This window comes from Prionailurus bengalensis, chromosome A1, assembly GCF_016509475.1.
Source record: "Prionailurus bengalensis isolate Pbe53 chromosome A1, Fcat_Pben_1.1_paternal_pri, whole genome shotgun sequence".
In the NCBI taxonomy this organism is placed as follows: Eukaryota; Metazoa; Chordata; class Mammalia; order Carnivora; family Felidae; genus Prionailurus; species Prionailurus bengalensis.
Genome location: NC_057343.1, coordinates 136,900,801 through 136,915,154, shown reverse-complemented (window position 1 = coordinate 136,915,154; position 14,354 = coordinate 136,900,801). Strand labels below are relative to the sequence as shown.

Sequence of the window (14,354 nt, the reverse complement as noted above, 5' to 3'; positions counted from 1 at the left end):
TTGTTTTTTCATGTTTGCCTAACGTGTAGGAATTGCTCAACTAGTTTCTGGGTATTTTTGATTTTGTCTTTTTACCCTAGAGGAAGTTGTTCCGTATGTAGCTATAGATCTGGTGCATTGGTGGGGAGCAGGTGAATTCAGGATCTTCCAAAGTCGGCCTCTTGAACCAGAGAAAATCTATTTCTTTTAATTCACACATGTATTGTCTGTAATGTCTCATCATAAATGTTTTGTATTTTTTTTTATTTTGATTTTCTGTGACACTATGTTTTAAATTCCTATTTAGACCATCGCTGAAGAGAACAGGTAGCGTGATTTCATATACCTCTCAGAAATGAGTGTGTAAGAGATAGTGGATTCTCAAAAATATGTTTTTGAATTGAATTAAATTTAAATAAAAATAGAATTAAATGCTACTTCAGTCTTTTCCAGATTACTTAATACCACTCCTGTTTAAAATGAAAACCGATTTATTAATCACTACTAGTAATTTGTAACTTAAAACCTTTTGAGAATTCTTCCTTGCTTAATCTAGACATAGTGCAAGGTCAAGGGGAAAAAAGTATTCTTTGGACCTCAGATTCTTTGGTCGGAATAGCATTACCATAGTCTGTATAACAAAGGCTAACAGCGAGATGTTTTCCCACATTGCCAAACTAAACCTTTTATCAACTCTTAGAAAAGTTTGAAACATAGTTATCTTTGAACAGATCCACTTATGGTTGGTGGATAGAAATTCAATTAGGGAGCATTCAGTTTACTCCTCTTAGAATATTTACATATGCCTAGCTTTGGGGGTAATGTCACATACTCTATAAGGAGGTAGGCTTCCTCTAGTTTTGTTTAGGATTTAAAATACCTGTTTTTAGTGTAACTTCATGTGTGGCGTAAGATAGCTTGCTGACAGTATCTAACCTACATTTTTTATGACACCCATTTAAACATGAATTGTGTTTGTTCTTTGCCCTTCCCAGAGTGATGATTCTGACATTTGGGATGATACAGCTTTGATAAAAGCTTATGATAAAGCTGTAGCTTCATTTAAGGTATGAAAACTCTTTTCCTTATTTCCTCATGTTACTCATTTGGGACAAAATTAACTGATAACATACTTAAAGTGTTGAATTACATATTATTCCGTTCTAATGTTGAAGGCCAATAGATATCATTGGTTAATTAACTTAGATGATAATCTTCCTTTAGAAGTTGGTAGGTAGGCTCTCTGTATGTCACCCCTTTAGCAAAGTCAATTTAAGTAGAATCTTAAACATTAATTACTTTTAATGTGTTTGCATTGTATCAGACTATAGAAATCGTCTAATTCAGATTAGTAGAAGGGCAGTCTAAATTACAATTTTCATTTAACAAGCCTTCGTTGAAATAATAATGATAAATATCAGTAGTGCTATAATTAGTACTTGTAGACTGTTCACAGTATTTTAGGCACTATTCTAGGTGCTTTACTTACATTAAATTAATCCTAACCCAAATCCTGAGTTGGTTATCAAGTCAGGTGTTCCTGAGGGCAGGAATATTCAATTCTTTAAGGAGATGTAGTCTGTTTTTGTGGCCCCAGCAAGACATTTACACAGTTGCCCAACATCATCACTTTCTCTACTGTGTGAGGTATTTAGCTTTATTGAGCACCATGCAAGAGCCATCAGTAGTCCAGACAAAGAGCATATCCTCATACAGAGCACGAAATACGAAGTCCACTTCTTTCCCTTAGTCACTCTTACTGCATGAGGTAAAGATAAGACCTGTATGTTATCCTTAAAACTGAATTCAAGTTTCTCAGTAATACTTCTCTTTTTTTAATTAGGGTTTTTTTTTTTTTTTTTTAATGTTTTTATTTGGTTTTGAGACAGAAAGCCCTAGCTGGGGTGGGGTAGAGAGAGAGGGAGACAGGAACCAAAGCGGGCTCCACACTGACAGTGGAGACCCCATTGCAGGGCTCAAACCCACGAGTGATGAGATCATGCCCTAAGCTGAAGTCAGGGGCCCAGCTGACTGAGCCACCCAAGCACTCCAGTAATGCTTTTCAATATACCCTTAAGGTAGAAGCACACTAATGCAGGTTCTGTAAAATGCAGATTAAAGTGTGGCTCATTGTTGGCTGGGATTGATGATATTGCAGAGGGAAGTAGTGTGAGTAGAGGAAAATAACTTAATTTGGGGAAAAGACAGTTTAATTTTAAACTGTGTTTTTTGAAGTAAATGTGAAGATATGAAATTGGTAATTGGAAATGTTGCATTGAATGAAGAAGAAATGTCAGTTGGTTAGTAGATTTAGAAGTCTGTCTGCATAAGGGGCACCTGGGTAGCTCAGTCTGTTAAGCATCCAACTTCTGCTCAGGTCATGATCTCACACCTCATGAATTGGAGCCCCACATCAGGCTCTGCGCGGACAGCTCAGAGCCTGGAGCCTGCTTCGGGTTCTTTGTCTCCCTCCCTCTCTCTGCCCCTGTCCCGCCTCTCAAAAATAAATAAATAATTTAAAAAATTTTTGTTTAATAATTAAAAAAAAAAAAGAGAAGCCTCTCTGCATAGAGGTTATAATTGAAGTAATAGGGATAGATGATCATAAACAGGTAAAGAAGGATGGACAGTTCTTTTTGGGAATGCCCAAGTTTAAGACTTGATTAGAGAGGTAATAAAGCATTGGAGCTCTACATTGTTAGATCACCCAAAATGTCTTGACTATCAAGACAAATGATCATCAGAATCTAAGTTTACAGGAAGGTTGAGAGTGAGGACTTGATTAAAAAGGTCCCTAGAGCTGATAACCAGATATATGATGCCTTCCAGCATAGTTGTTGTAGCATGTGGGATGATAAAAAGAGGAAGTGGAGGCTGAGTTGATGGGGCCTTGAGGCCTTGGTAGTTACTGGGTTATATTGTTACACTTGTTTTCAAGTATGACCCTGTAACATGTCCATTGTTCTTCCTATTTTCACAGCATGCTCTAAAGAATGGTGACATTTCTGAAGCTTCAGATAAACCAAAAGGCACACCTAAAAGAAAACCTGCTAAGAAGAATAAAAGCCAAAAAAAGAATACCACAGCAGCCCTGAAGCAGGTTATTTTAAAACATTGAGATTGAACTTCAAAGAATTTCTTGTTACTATTTGTAATAATAGTGTAAAATATGTTTAACTTACATGATTAGTATAGTGTTTTCCACTGACACGTAATCATAAAACTTCTAAGATAGCTGTTAAACTTTCTATTGTTTAGGAACATGCATGTCAGTAAAAGTATAGTGAGTTAGGTGGGAATGTAAATAATATGTTGAAGATTGTATTTACTTTATGTGGGACGTGGGGTACAGGAGCCCATGGCCACTTGGGATGAGCACCTCGGGGCCTTAAACTGCATTGGCACTGTAAAACTGGGAAATGGCTGTGCTTTTTTTTTTTTCCTCAAAAACCCTAAAACTAATACCCTGGAACCAAAAATTCTAGGTAAAATCATTTCTGCTATTTAAAACAGCAGACCTGAAAGCTAAATATTTTGGTGCCTTGTCAGTCCCCTTAGTTTTATCATTACCAAGGGGGAAGAGAGCTACCATTTGATAAGCACTGGCTATGTGCTAAATCAGAGTGCAGGACCCTGTACACATTCTCCCTCCTTTCTGTTCTTCACAACAAACAGATGAGGTAGATTTTATTGTAATTCCTTAACAGATGAGAAAGTGAGACTTAAAGAGATTAACAAACTTGTCTTAATTAATTATATAGTTGGCAGAATTCATATTACATGGTAAATATGTGGCATGATTATATAAACAGCAAAATTATATTGATACTGGAAATTCAGATTTATGTGTCTTTGGCCCCAAGCCAAAGATCATTCTGCCTTCCAGATCAGTTACCTAGAGACTGTCCACTCCACAACCTACCTTACCCCACCTAAACAAGATTACAATTTATCCTCTTCAAAAGAAATATGTGTGGGTGTGTATCTTTGGTTTCTTTTATAGTGGAAAGTTGGTGACAAGTGTTCTGCCATTTGGTCAGAAGACGGCTGCGTTTACCCAGCTACCATTGCTTCAATTGATTTTAAGAGAGAAACCTGCGTTGTGGTTTACACTGGATATGGAAATAGGGAGGAGCAAAATGTGTCTGATCTACTTTCCCCAGCCTCTGCAGTGGATAATAATGTAGAACAAAATGCTCAGGAGGTAAGGATACCAAAAATAAAAATAAAAAGGAAAGAAAAAAGAATTCTTGGAGGCAGAGAGGAGATGAGAAAATCAAAGTTGTTTGATCCCCTGAAGTATTCACTTTTTTCCATGATACCTTTATAACAAAAGTATGTATATTTTTTCTTTTTAAAGAATGAAAATGAAAGTCAAATTTCAACAGATGAAAGTGAGAACTCCTGCAGGTCTCCTGGAAATAAATCAAATAACGTCAAGTCAAAAGCTGCTTCGTGGAACTCTTTTCTGCCTCCACCACCCCCCATGCCAGGAGCAGGACTGGGACCGGGAAAGGTACATTTCTGCCCAGAAAAGTTTTCCCAGGAAACAGTTAATAATTTTATAACTTTCCACCCCTCCATTGGATGAGTTTTATTTAGCTTTTCCTTGAAAGTTTTGTAGCTTTCTGTAGATATCATAAATTCACACTTGAAAATTCATTGAAAAGGAAATAAAATAGTAATGCAAAATACTTTACACTGAAAGACTTTCCCAGCTGTTCTTATGGAGGATTGGGTATTAGATTAATAATCTCATGAATTTACATTAGAAAGTATAGTGGTATTTTACTGTCACCAGGGTGTTATGCTCTGGTTCTCCATGTCATTTGGTTAGGATACATAACAGTTGGTGAGAAACACAATATTTACATCTAATACAGAAGCATCTAATACATTAAATCCTGAAGCCCTAGATTGTTTTGTAGAATAAAATGTAAATGCTCTTTTCCTTTATGGGTCTCTTGGCTGTAAGTAGCAAATCAACTTAAACAGAAAAGATTTTGGGGCACCTAGGTGGCTCAGTCGGTTGGACCTTTGACTTTGGCTCAGGTCATGATCTCGCAGTTTGTGGGTTTGAGCCCCACATCGGGCTCTGTGCCAACAGCTCAGACCCTAGAGCCAGCTTCGGATTCTGTGTCTCCCTCTTTCTCTGCCCCTCCCCTGCTCGCTCTCTGTCTCTCTGTCAAAAACAAACATTAAAAAAATTAAAAAAAATTTTTTTTTTAATTTTTAGTTATATCATGGAACCCAAGTTGGTGTGTCCCTCTCCAGTTGTTTTGTATAAAGGAGTGATTTCTTCACTGGGGGTTAAAAAAAAATTTTTTTTTTAGAGAAGATGAGTGATTTCTTTCTTTATAATTTGTTTTAATTAAGTTTATTTTTGAGAGATACAGGGCATGAGCGGGGGAGGGGCAGAGAGAGGGAGACACAGAAGCAGAAGCAGGCTCCAGGCTCTGAGCTGTCAGCACAGAGCCAGATGAGGGGCTCAAACTCATGAAACGTGAGATAATGACCTGAGCGGAATTCAGACCCTTGACTGATTGACCCACACAGGTGCACCAAGGCAGTTAAAATTTTTTAATGTTTGTTTGTTTGTTTATTTTTGAGAGAGAGCGGGCACGCGCATAAGCGGGGAAGGGGCAGAGAGAGGGGGACAGAGGATCCATCCTACAGCAAGGACCCTGATGTGGTGATCAAACTCACAAACTGAGCCTAAGTTGGACGCTCCACCAACTTAGCCATCTAGGCACCCTTTCACTGTAGGTTATAGTTTTCAGGCGATAATAATAATAAAATTAAAAATCAGTGTTGACTTATTAAAGCTTTTTCTGAAGATTTTCTGTGAGTGCTTTTTTTTTAACCTTTTATTTATTTACTTATTTTGAGAGAGAGAGAGAGAGTGTGTGTGCAGGGGAGGGACAGGGAGAGAGACAGAGAGAAAGAATCCAAAGCAGGCTTTGTGTGGTCAGTGTGGAACGTGAGGTGGGCTTGAACTCAAAACGGTGGGGTTATGTCCTGAGCTGAAATCAAGAGTCTGTTGCTTAACTAACCGAGCCATCTAGGTGACCCTTTACCATTTTTAAAAATGTTTATTTATTTTGAGAGAGCATGCGTGAGTCGGTTATGGGCAAAGACTGGGAGAGAATGCCAAGCAGGATCCTCACTGTCAGTACAGAGCCCGATGCAGGACTTGATTTCATGAACTGTGAGATCATGACTTGAGTAGAAACCAAGAGTCAGACACTTCACCGACTAAGCCACGCAAGCACCCCTGTGAATGCTTTCTTAAAGAGGTTTGCATTATATTACAATTTCTAGAATGATCAGACATCTTTTCTACATATCGTACTTCATTGGTCTGAGGGAGCTGACTTTTCTTGTTAAATGAGAGGTTTACTAATTTTTACCATATATGCTTATGTTAGTATATGTAACTCAGGGGACATCCATAAAAAGATTACACAATTAACGACATTGTGGCAGATACAATCTTTTTTATGATTGAAATATCTTGCTAAATACAGAGTCTCTGATTTCTGAGGTAATTGGCAATCTTTTTACTTTGGTTTTACTTTCTGAATGTTTAGATATGAAAGGAAATGAGGAAAATCTAGATTTATGAGTCTTGTTTAAATTCATTTGGTATATGAAATTCTATTTCATCTTTTTTTTGAGAGAGAGAGAAAGAGAACCAGGGGAAGGGTGGAAAAAGAGGGAGAGAGAAAGTCCCAAGCAGGCCCCACATTCAGCACAGAGCCCGACACAGGGCTGAATCTTACGAACCATGAGATCATGACCTGAGCAAAAATCAAGAGTAGGAAGCTTATGTTTATCCCTTATCCAACTGAACCACCCAGGTGCCCCTGTTTCATCTCTTTTGATATGTATAATGTATCATTCTGGGTGGTTATTTAGGTTCTTAAGACATTGAATCCTTTTCCTCTTTTCATATTTAAATTGATAAATTAATCTTCCTTTGAAATGTTCTTTGCAGCCTGGTCTAAAGTTCAATGGCCCACCACCACCTCCACCACCACCACCACACTTCCTATCATGCTGGTTGCCTCCGTTTCCTTCTGGACCACCAGTAAGTGTAAAAGAATTCAGATTAAAATTTGCTTTCATACATAGTTAGGGATTTAGCAGGACATGGAAGTGTCATTTTATACCATCCCTATAGCCAGAGTCTAATGTGTAAACCTCAGGGTTTTGGGGGCACCTGTGTGACTCAGTCAGGTAAGCATCCGACCTCTGGTTTCTCAAAATAAATAAATAAAAACTCAAATAAATAAATCAACCAACCAACCAACCAACCAACCAACTTGGATTACTTTTTTAAATGTCCTTCTGCTATCCAGACTTAGTCCTCTTATTACCCCAATATCTGAGCCCTATGTTGCATGCTTCCTTCCTCTTAGAAGTTATATCTCATTCTATAGGGAGGAAGCTCTTATTTTAAAGGACTTAATTACACTGTATACAAGGATTAATGTGCTTCCAGATGTGCTTGGAATTTAGTGTCACATGGTCTGTCCCAATTTCTAACGGTAGACTGACTTTGAGATATCAACAGTAGGCTAGATACAAGATACTTTGTGGCAAATTTCATGTGTTTCAGTGGGAGCTGCTCAGTTTTTCTACTCAAGACCTTTACTTGAAATGCTATTTGGATGTTTTGTTTAGTGTTGTATTTTAATTTTTTTTTCTTTTAACATTTACTTATTTTTGAGAGAGAGACAGAGCACGAGCAGGGGAGGGGCAGAGAGAGAGGGAGACATAGAATCCGAAGCAGACTCCAGACTCTGACCTGTCAGCACAGAGCCTGATGTGGGGCTCGAACCCATGAACCACGAGATCATGACCTGAGCCGAAGTCATATACTAAACTGACTGAGCCACCCAGGTGCCCCTGGATGTTTTTTAAGGAAAACCATTAAAGTATATATACTTGGTCTTTTACCCATAGCTTCATAATGGAACAGAATAATAGTTGGAAAATCAAAACAAAATATCTAAACATTTTATGTGATCTTTTATCTTTTGATTTTTATTTATCTTAATTTTGTTGGCCTGTTGTTACCAGTTGGCTTTCTCAAAATGTCTTTAAAAAAAAAAATTTTAGGGGCGCCTGGGTGGCGCAGTCGGTTAAGCGTCTGACTTCAGCCAGGTCACGATCTCGCAGTCCGTGAGTTCAAGCCCCACGTCAGGCTCTGGGCTGATGGCTCAGAGCCTGGAGTCTGTTTCCGATTCTGTGTCTCCCTCTCTCTCTGCCCCTCGCCCGTTCATGCTCTGTCTCTCTCTGTCCCAAAAATAAATAAACGTTGAAAAAAAAAATTAAAAAAAAAATTTTAGATAGGTAATGGCATGAAATGTAGGGAAAGATAGAGCTAACATCCAGCATTCTCTATGTAAAATGGATGTCCAGACTTCAGTTTTTGTTATTGACTTTATATCTTTCTCCATTTCCAGATAATTCCCCCACCACCTCCCATATGTCCAGATTCTCTTGATGATGCTGATGCTTTGGGAAGTATGTTAATCTCTTGGTACATGAGTGGCTATCATACTGGTTACTATATGGTAAGTGATCATTCAGCATCTTTCCTGACAATCACTTTGTGGTTATGTGACCTTGTTTTGTTTGTGACTAAAAAGTGGTTTGTTATGTTTGGCAGATCATAAAGGTTGAAACTACCTCATAAAGTTTAAAAACATACAACTGTTGGGGTGCTTGGGTGGCTTAGTCCATTGGGCATCTGACTCGATTTTGGTTCGGGTCATGATCTCTGGTTCATGAGTTCATTACTTGCATCGGACTCCACGCTTAAGGTGCAGAGCCTCCTTGGGATTCTCTGTCTCCCTCTCTCTGGCCCTCCCCTGGTCACGTTCTGTCTCTACTTCAAAATAAATAAATACATTCAAAAATACATATATATATATAACTTTTGTTTAAGGCTTACATTCTCTTGAATTGTCCCTGCTAAGTGTAATTATAGTTCATTTAAAATTTTTTCATGTTGAGGCGCCTGGTTGGCTCAGTCAGTTGGATGTCCAACTCTGGATGTCAGTTCAGGTCATGATGATCTATCTCAAGGTTGTGGGGTTGAGCCCCGTGGTGGGCTCTATGCTGAGCATGGAGCCAACATGGGATTCTTTCTCTCTCCCTGCCCCTCTCCCCTGCTCACTCACTCTGTCTCTCTCTTGCTCTTAAAAAAATAAAAATAAAATTTTGTTCCTGTTCTTAGGTTATGTTGATTATACATTTTCTAATTTAATGACACTCTTTTAAATTATTTTCCAGTCTCACTTGTCTTTGTGTTTTAATATAAAACAAAATGCATTGCAAGAAATAGAAAATGAGGGGCGCCAGGGTGACTCAGTCGGTTAAGCGGCTGACTTTGGCTCAGGTCATGATCTCACAGTTTGTGAGTTCAAGCCCGGCATCGGGCTTTGTGCTGACAGCTCAGAGGCTGGAGCCCGCTTCAGATTCTGTGTCTTCCTCTCCTCCTCGTGCTCTGTCTCTCAAAAATAAATAAACGTTAAAAAAAAAAAAAAGAAAAAGAAAGAATAATAGCTTGAGAAAAGAAATAAAGACAAAAGGTGTTAGGTTCTTTTGTGCATAGAGGAAGGCCTGAGGTGATACATCCCAAACTGGACCTTACGAACTGACGCTCCGTATGTACCATTTTACACATCAGTCTGTTTCACACATGTATTGTGACTTTTCAGGAAATTTTTAAATTTTTGAAAGGAAGCTACTATGCCATGCTGACATGATGTGATATTATAACTACTTGAAATTTTGGTTAATATATGGAAGATATAAATAAACTGACTCAAAGGTATGATTTTTTTTTAAATGTATCATCTGTACGTGCTCCCATTAATGTTATTTAAAAGCTATTCTTGGGGCGCCTGGGTGGCGCAGTCGGTTAAGCGTCCGACTTCAGCCAGGTCACGATCTCGCGGTCCATGAGTTCGAGCCCCGCGTCAGGCTCTGGGCTGATGGCTCAGAGCCTGGAGCCTGTTTCCGATTCTGTGTCTGCCTCTCTCTCTGCCCCTCCCCCGTTCATGCTCTGTCTCTCTCTGTCCCAAAAATAAATAAACGTTGAAAAAAAAAAGTTTAAAAAAAATAAATAAATAAAAGCTTTTCTTGGGGGACCTGGGTGGCTTAGTCACTTACACATCTGATTCTTGATTTCTCGTCAGGTCACACTATCTCAGAGTTCATGGGTTTGAGCCCCATATCTGGCTCCGCGCTAGTGGTGTGGATCCTGCTTGGGATATTCTCTTTGTGTCTGTCTGTCTGTCTGTCTGTCTCTGTCTCTCTCTCTCTCTGTCTCTCTCTCTCTCTCTCCCTCTCTCCCCCTCCCTCCCTCTCTCTCCCCCACACACACTCCTCCCTCCCTCTGTCCCCCCCACTCCACTCTCTCTTAAAATAAACTTAAAAAAAAATTTTTTTTTTTAGCGTTTATTTATTATTGAGAGAAAGAGAGAGAGAGAGCATGAGCAGGGGAGGGGCAGAGAGAGAGGGAGACATAGAATCCAAAGCAGGCTCCTGACTCTGAGCTGTCAGCACAGAGCCCGATGCGGGGCTCGAACTCACAACCAGTGAGATCGTGACCTGAGCTGAAGTCGGACGCTTAACCAACTGAGCCACCCAGGCGCCCTAAAATAAATAAACTTTTTAAAAAATTAAATAAAAATAATAAAAGGTATTCTTGTGTCATTGTATAAACTTGGTATATTTGTATAGTATGATGAAGTTTCCCTTTTAATGAATAGAAAGATGATGGAAAGTAACAAGTTAACCATTTATAATTTGAGACCAATTACCTAACATACTAAGCTTCACTTTTCTGCACTTCGTATTTCTCTGCGTGTATTTTTCATTATGAAATATTTGGAAAAATATTACATATAGTGTATAAGTAAACTATTGATGTGATTTATATTTATTATTCAGTTTTTTGGAAGGAAAGAGAGTTCTTTTACCCAGATAGGCCATATTTTGACTTATTTTCAAGTTCATATTATACAGAGGTTCATGGTTTATTTGGTGTTTATAGTGTTTGTATTGAAATATGTATGCAGAGGTCACCTGTTGGGCTCAGTCAGTTAAACCTCAGATTCTTGATTTCAGCTCAGGTCATGATCTCAGTTTGTGAGGTTGAGCCCTGCGTTGGGCTCTGCGCTGACATTGCAGAGCCTGAGCCTGTTTGGGTTTCTCTCTCTCTTCCTCTCTCTCTGCCCCTCCCCTGCTTTTGCTCATGCTGTCTGTCTCAAATCAATAAACTTAAAAAAAAAAAAAAGCGGGGGTGGGTGCGCCTGTTGGCTCAGTCTTTTAAGCATCTGACTTTGGCTCAGGTTGTGATCTCACAGTTCATGATTTCTAGTCCCATCTTTATCAGATGAGCTGGAGCCCTGCTTCAGGTGAGCCCCGCTTCTCTTTCTCTCTCTCTCTCTCTCTCTCTCTCTCTCTCTCTCTCTCTCTCCCTCCCTCCCTCCCTCCCTCCCTCCCCCCCTCCCCCTCTCTAATAAAAAAGAAAAAAAAACAGATGTATGCAGAAAAGTGCATATATTAGAAGTGAACAGCTTGATTTTAAAAAAAACATAAGCTACTGCCTCCTTATGTCTTCTTCTAATCACTCACTAATCCCTTTGCCAAGGGTGACCATTTTCCTAACGTTTAGTGTCATAGAGTACTTTTGTCCTTTTTTGAACTTTTATGGTTTGGAATTATACATACACTCCTTTGTGGCTGGCATATTTTGTTCAGCAGTTTATGAGAGTAATATACATGGTTGTGTATAGTCGTAGCTCTGTTGTGTTCTTCTGCATGAATATTCTATAATCTGTTTATTTCTTTTAACCATTGATGGATATGTAGCTTGTTTCCAGTTTGGAAAACAGCATTGCCTGTGACTTTTTTTTTTTTTTAAACTAATTAAGTTTTATTGAGATATAGTTTACATGGCATTCAATTCACTTTTTAAAGTATACAAGTCACTGGTTTGGGTTTTTAGTATATTCACAATTACACAGCCATAACTACAGTCATTTATGGAATGTCTTCATTATCTACCCTCCTTCCGTAAGAAAACAAACATGTACCCCATTTTCCTCAAAATTTCCAGGCCTAGGCAATGACTAACTTACTCTATGGATTTGCCTTTTCTGGACACTTCGGATAAATAGAGTTATACTAAATGTCATCCTTTGTGTCTTTCTTTCTTCACTTAGCATAATCTCTCTCGCGCTCTCTCCCTCTCTCCCTCTCTCCCTTCATTTTTTATTGCTGAATAATAATCCATTGAGTGTACCTCATTTTTTCCATTTGGGTTATTTCTCCTTTGGGGCTTTAACGAATAATGCTGCGATGAACATGCGTATACAAGTTTCTGTGTCAATGTACATTTTCATTTCTTTTGGGTATACACTTAGAAGTGGAATTGCTAGGTCATGTAGTGTGTGAAAGTTTACCTTTGGCAGATAACCAAACCAAAATACAAGTGCTTTTTGTTGTTGTTTGTTTGTAACTTAAAAAAAAAATCTCTTTCAGACTTAAAGTTGTGAAAATAGTACAAGAATTTCTATGTATCCTTCATGCAATTGTCCCCAAGTGTCACCTTTGTACCACTTTAAGTTTCTTTTATTTTTTTATTTTTTTTATGTTTGTTTATTTTTTGAAGGAGAAAGAGAGCATAAACTGGGGAGGGGCTGAGGGAGAGGGAGACACAGAATCTGAAACAGGTTCCAGGCTCTGAGCTGTCAGCTCGGTCCAGGGGCTCAAATCCACGGACCATGAGATCATGACCTGAGCTGAAGTCGGACTCTGAACCGACTGAGTCACCCAGGTGCCCCTGTACCACTTTAGGTTTATTATTCTCATTTATTTCATACTTGTTTGTCTTTTTTTTCTTTGTTTATGTGCATATGTATTTTTCCCTGAAATAATTGATAATCAGTTGCAAACATTATATCCCTTTACATTTAAATGCAGTATGTTTCCTAAATTAAGAATGTTATACAACCGTAGTATAGTAATCAAATCAGGAATTAAAATTTATATAATTCTGTGATCTCATCTTTTGGCCTTATTTGAATCTTGCCTGTTGTCTCACCAATGTCCCTTACAAGAGAATTAAAAGTAGCTTTCTTTAAAATTAAAATTTGCTTAATTTTAACATTAATTTAAATTAACAGGGGCGCCTGGGTGGCGCAGTCGGTTAAGTGTCCGACTTCAGCCAGGTCATGATCTCGCGGTCCATGAGTTCGAGCCCCGCGTCAGGCTCTGGGCTGATGGCTCAGAGCCTGGAGCCTGTTTCTGATTCTGTGTCTCCCTCTCTCTCTGCCCCTCCCCCGTTCATGCTCTGTCTCTCTCTGTCCCAAAAATAAATAAAACGAAAAAAAAATTTTTTTTAAATAAAAAAAAAACATTAACATAAATTTAACATTAATTTTTTTAATGTTTATTTATTTTTGAGAGACAGAGAGACAGAGTGTGAGCAGGAAAGGAGCAGGGAGAGAGGGAGACACAAAATCCAAAGCAGGCTCCAGGCTCTGAGCTGTCAGCACAGAGCCCAACGTGGGGCTCGAACTCACCAACTGCGAGACCTGAGCTGAAGTTGAACACTCAATCCACTGAGCCACCCAGGTGCCCCTATTAAAAAAAAATTTTTTTACTGTTTATTTATTTTTGAAGGAGAGAGAGACAGAGCGTGAGCAGGGAAGGGGCAGAGAGCGAGGGAGACACAGAATCTGAAGTAGGCTCCAAGCTCTGCTCTGTCAACACAGAGCCCTGTGCTTGGGCTTGAACTCAAGAGCTGTGAGATCCTGACATGAACCTAAGTCGGCCGCTTAACTGACTGAGCCACCCAGGTGCCCCCAAGATTGCTTTCTTTGATCCAGGATTAAATCCAGAGCCATCTGTTGCATTTTATTGTCCTGTCTCTGGAGTTTTACATGGTTTGTTTTTTATATTGTTCACATCATGCCATTTACATTGTTTTATATCCTTTAAGAATATATGCATTTCTTGATTACAGATGATACATGAATACATTACATTTTAAAAATTGAGCAAATTAGGGGCACCTGGGTGGCTCAGTCGGTTAAGCGTCGGACTTCGGCTCAGGTCATGATCTCGCGGTCCGTGAGTTCGAGCCCCGCGTCAGGCTCTGTGCTGACAGCTCGGAGCCTGGAGCCTGCTTCAGATTCTGTGTCTCCCTCTCTCTCTGACCCTCCCCCATTCATGTTCTGTCTCTGTCTCTCAAAAATAAATAAAACATTAAAAAAAAATTTTTTTAATAAAAAAATAAAAATAAGAACTGAGCAAATTAAAGATAAGACAAAAATCCCTTTGATGACCTA

At 38.9% G+C, this 14,354-nt stretch overlaps 1 protein-coding gene across 2 annotated transcripts in view; it reads left to right on the top strand.

Annotated features, from left to right (window-relative positions):
• SMN2 (survival of motor neuron 2, centromeric) overlaps nucleotides 1–14,354 on the top strand; it is a 42,708-nt gene that overhangs the window by 14,286 nt on the left and 14,068 nt on the right. For both annotated transcript variants that reach the window (XM_043587163.1, XM_043587074.1), the window contains exons 2-7: nucleotides 975–1,046; nucleotides 2,960–3,079; nucleotides 3,983–4,183; nucleotides 4,340–4,495; nucleotides 6,977–7,069; nucleotides 8,451–8,561. In XM_043587163.1, the coding sequence (XP_043443098.1) occupies nucleotides 975–1,046; nucleotides 2,960–3,079; nucleotides 3,983–4,183; nucleotides 4,340–4,495; nucleotides 6,977–7,069; nucleotides 8,451–8,561 (753 nt within the window). The remainder of the gene's footprint in view (nucleotides 1–974; nucleotides 1,047–2,959; nucleotides 3,080–3,982; nucleotides 4,184–4,339; nucleotides 4,496–6,976; nucleotides 7,070–8,450; nucleotides 8,562–14,354) is intronic.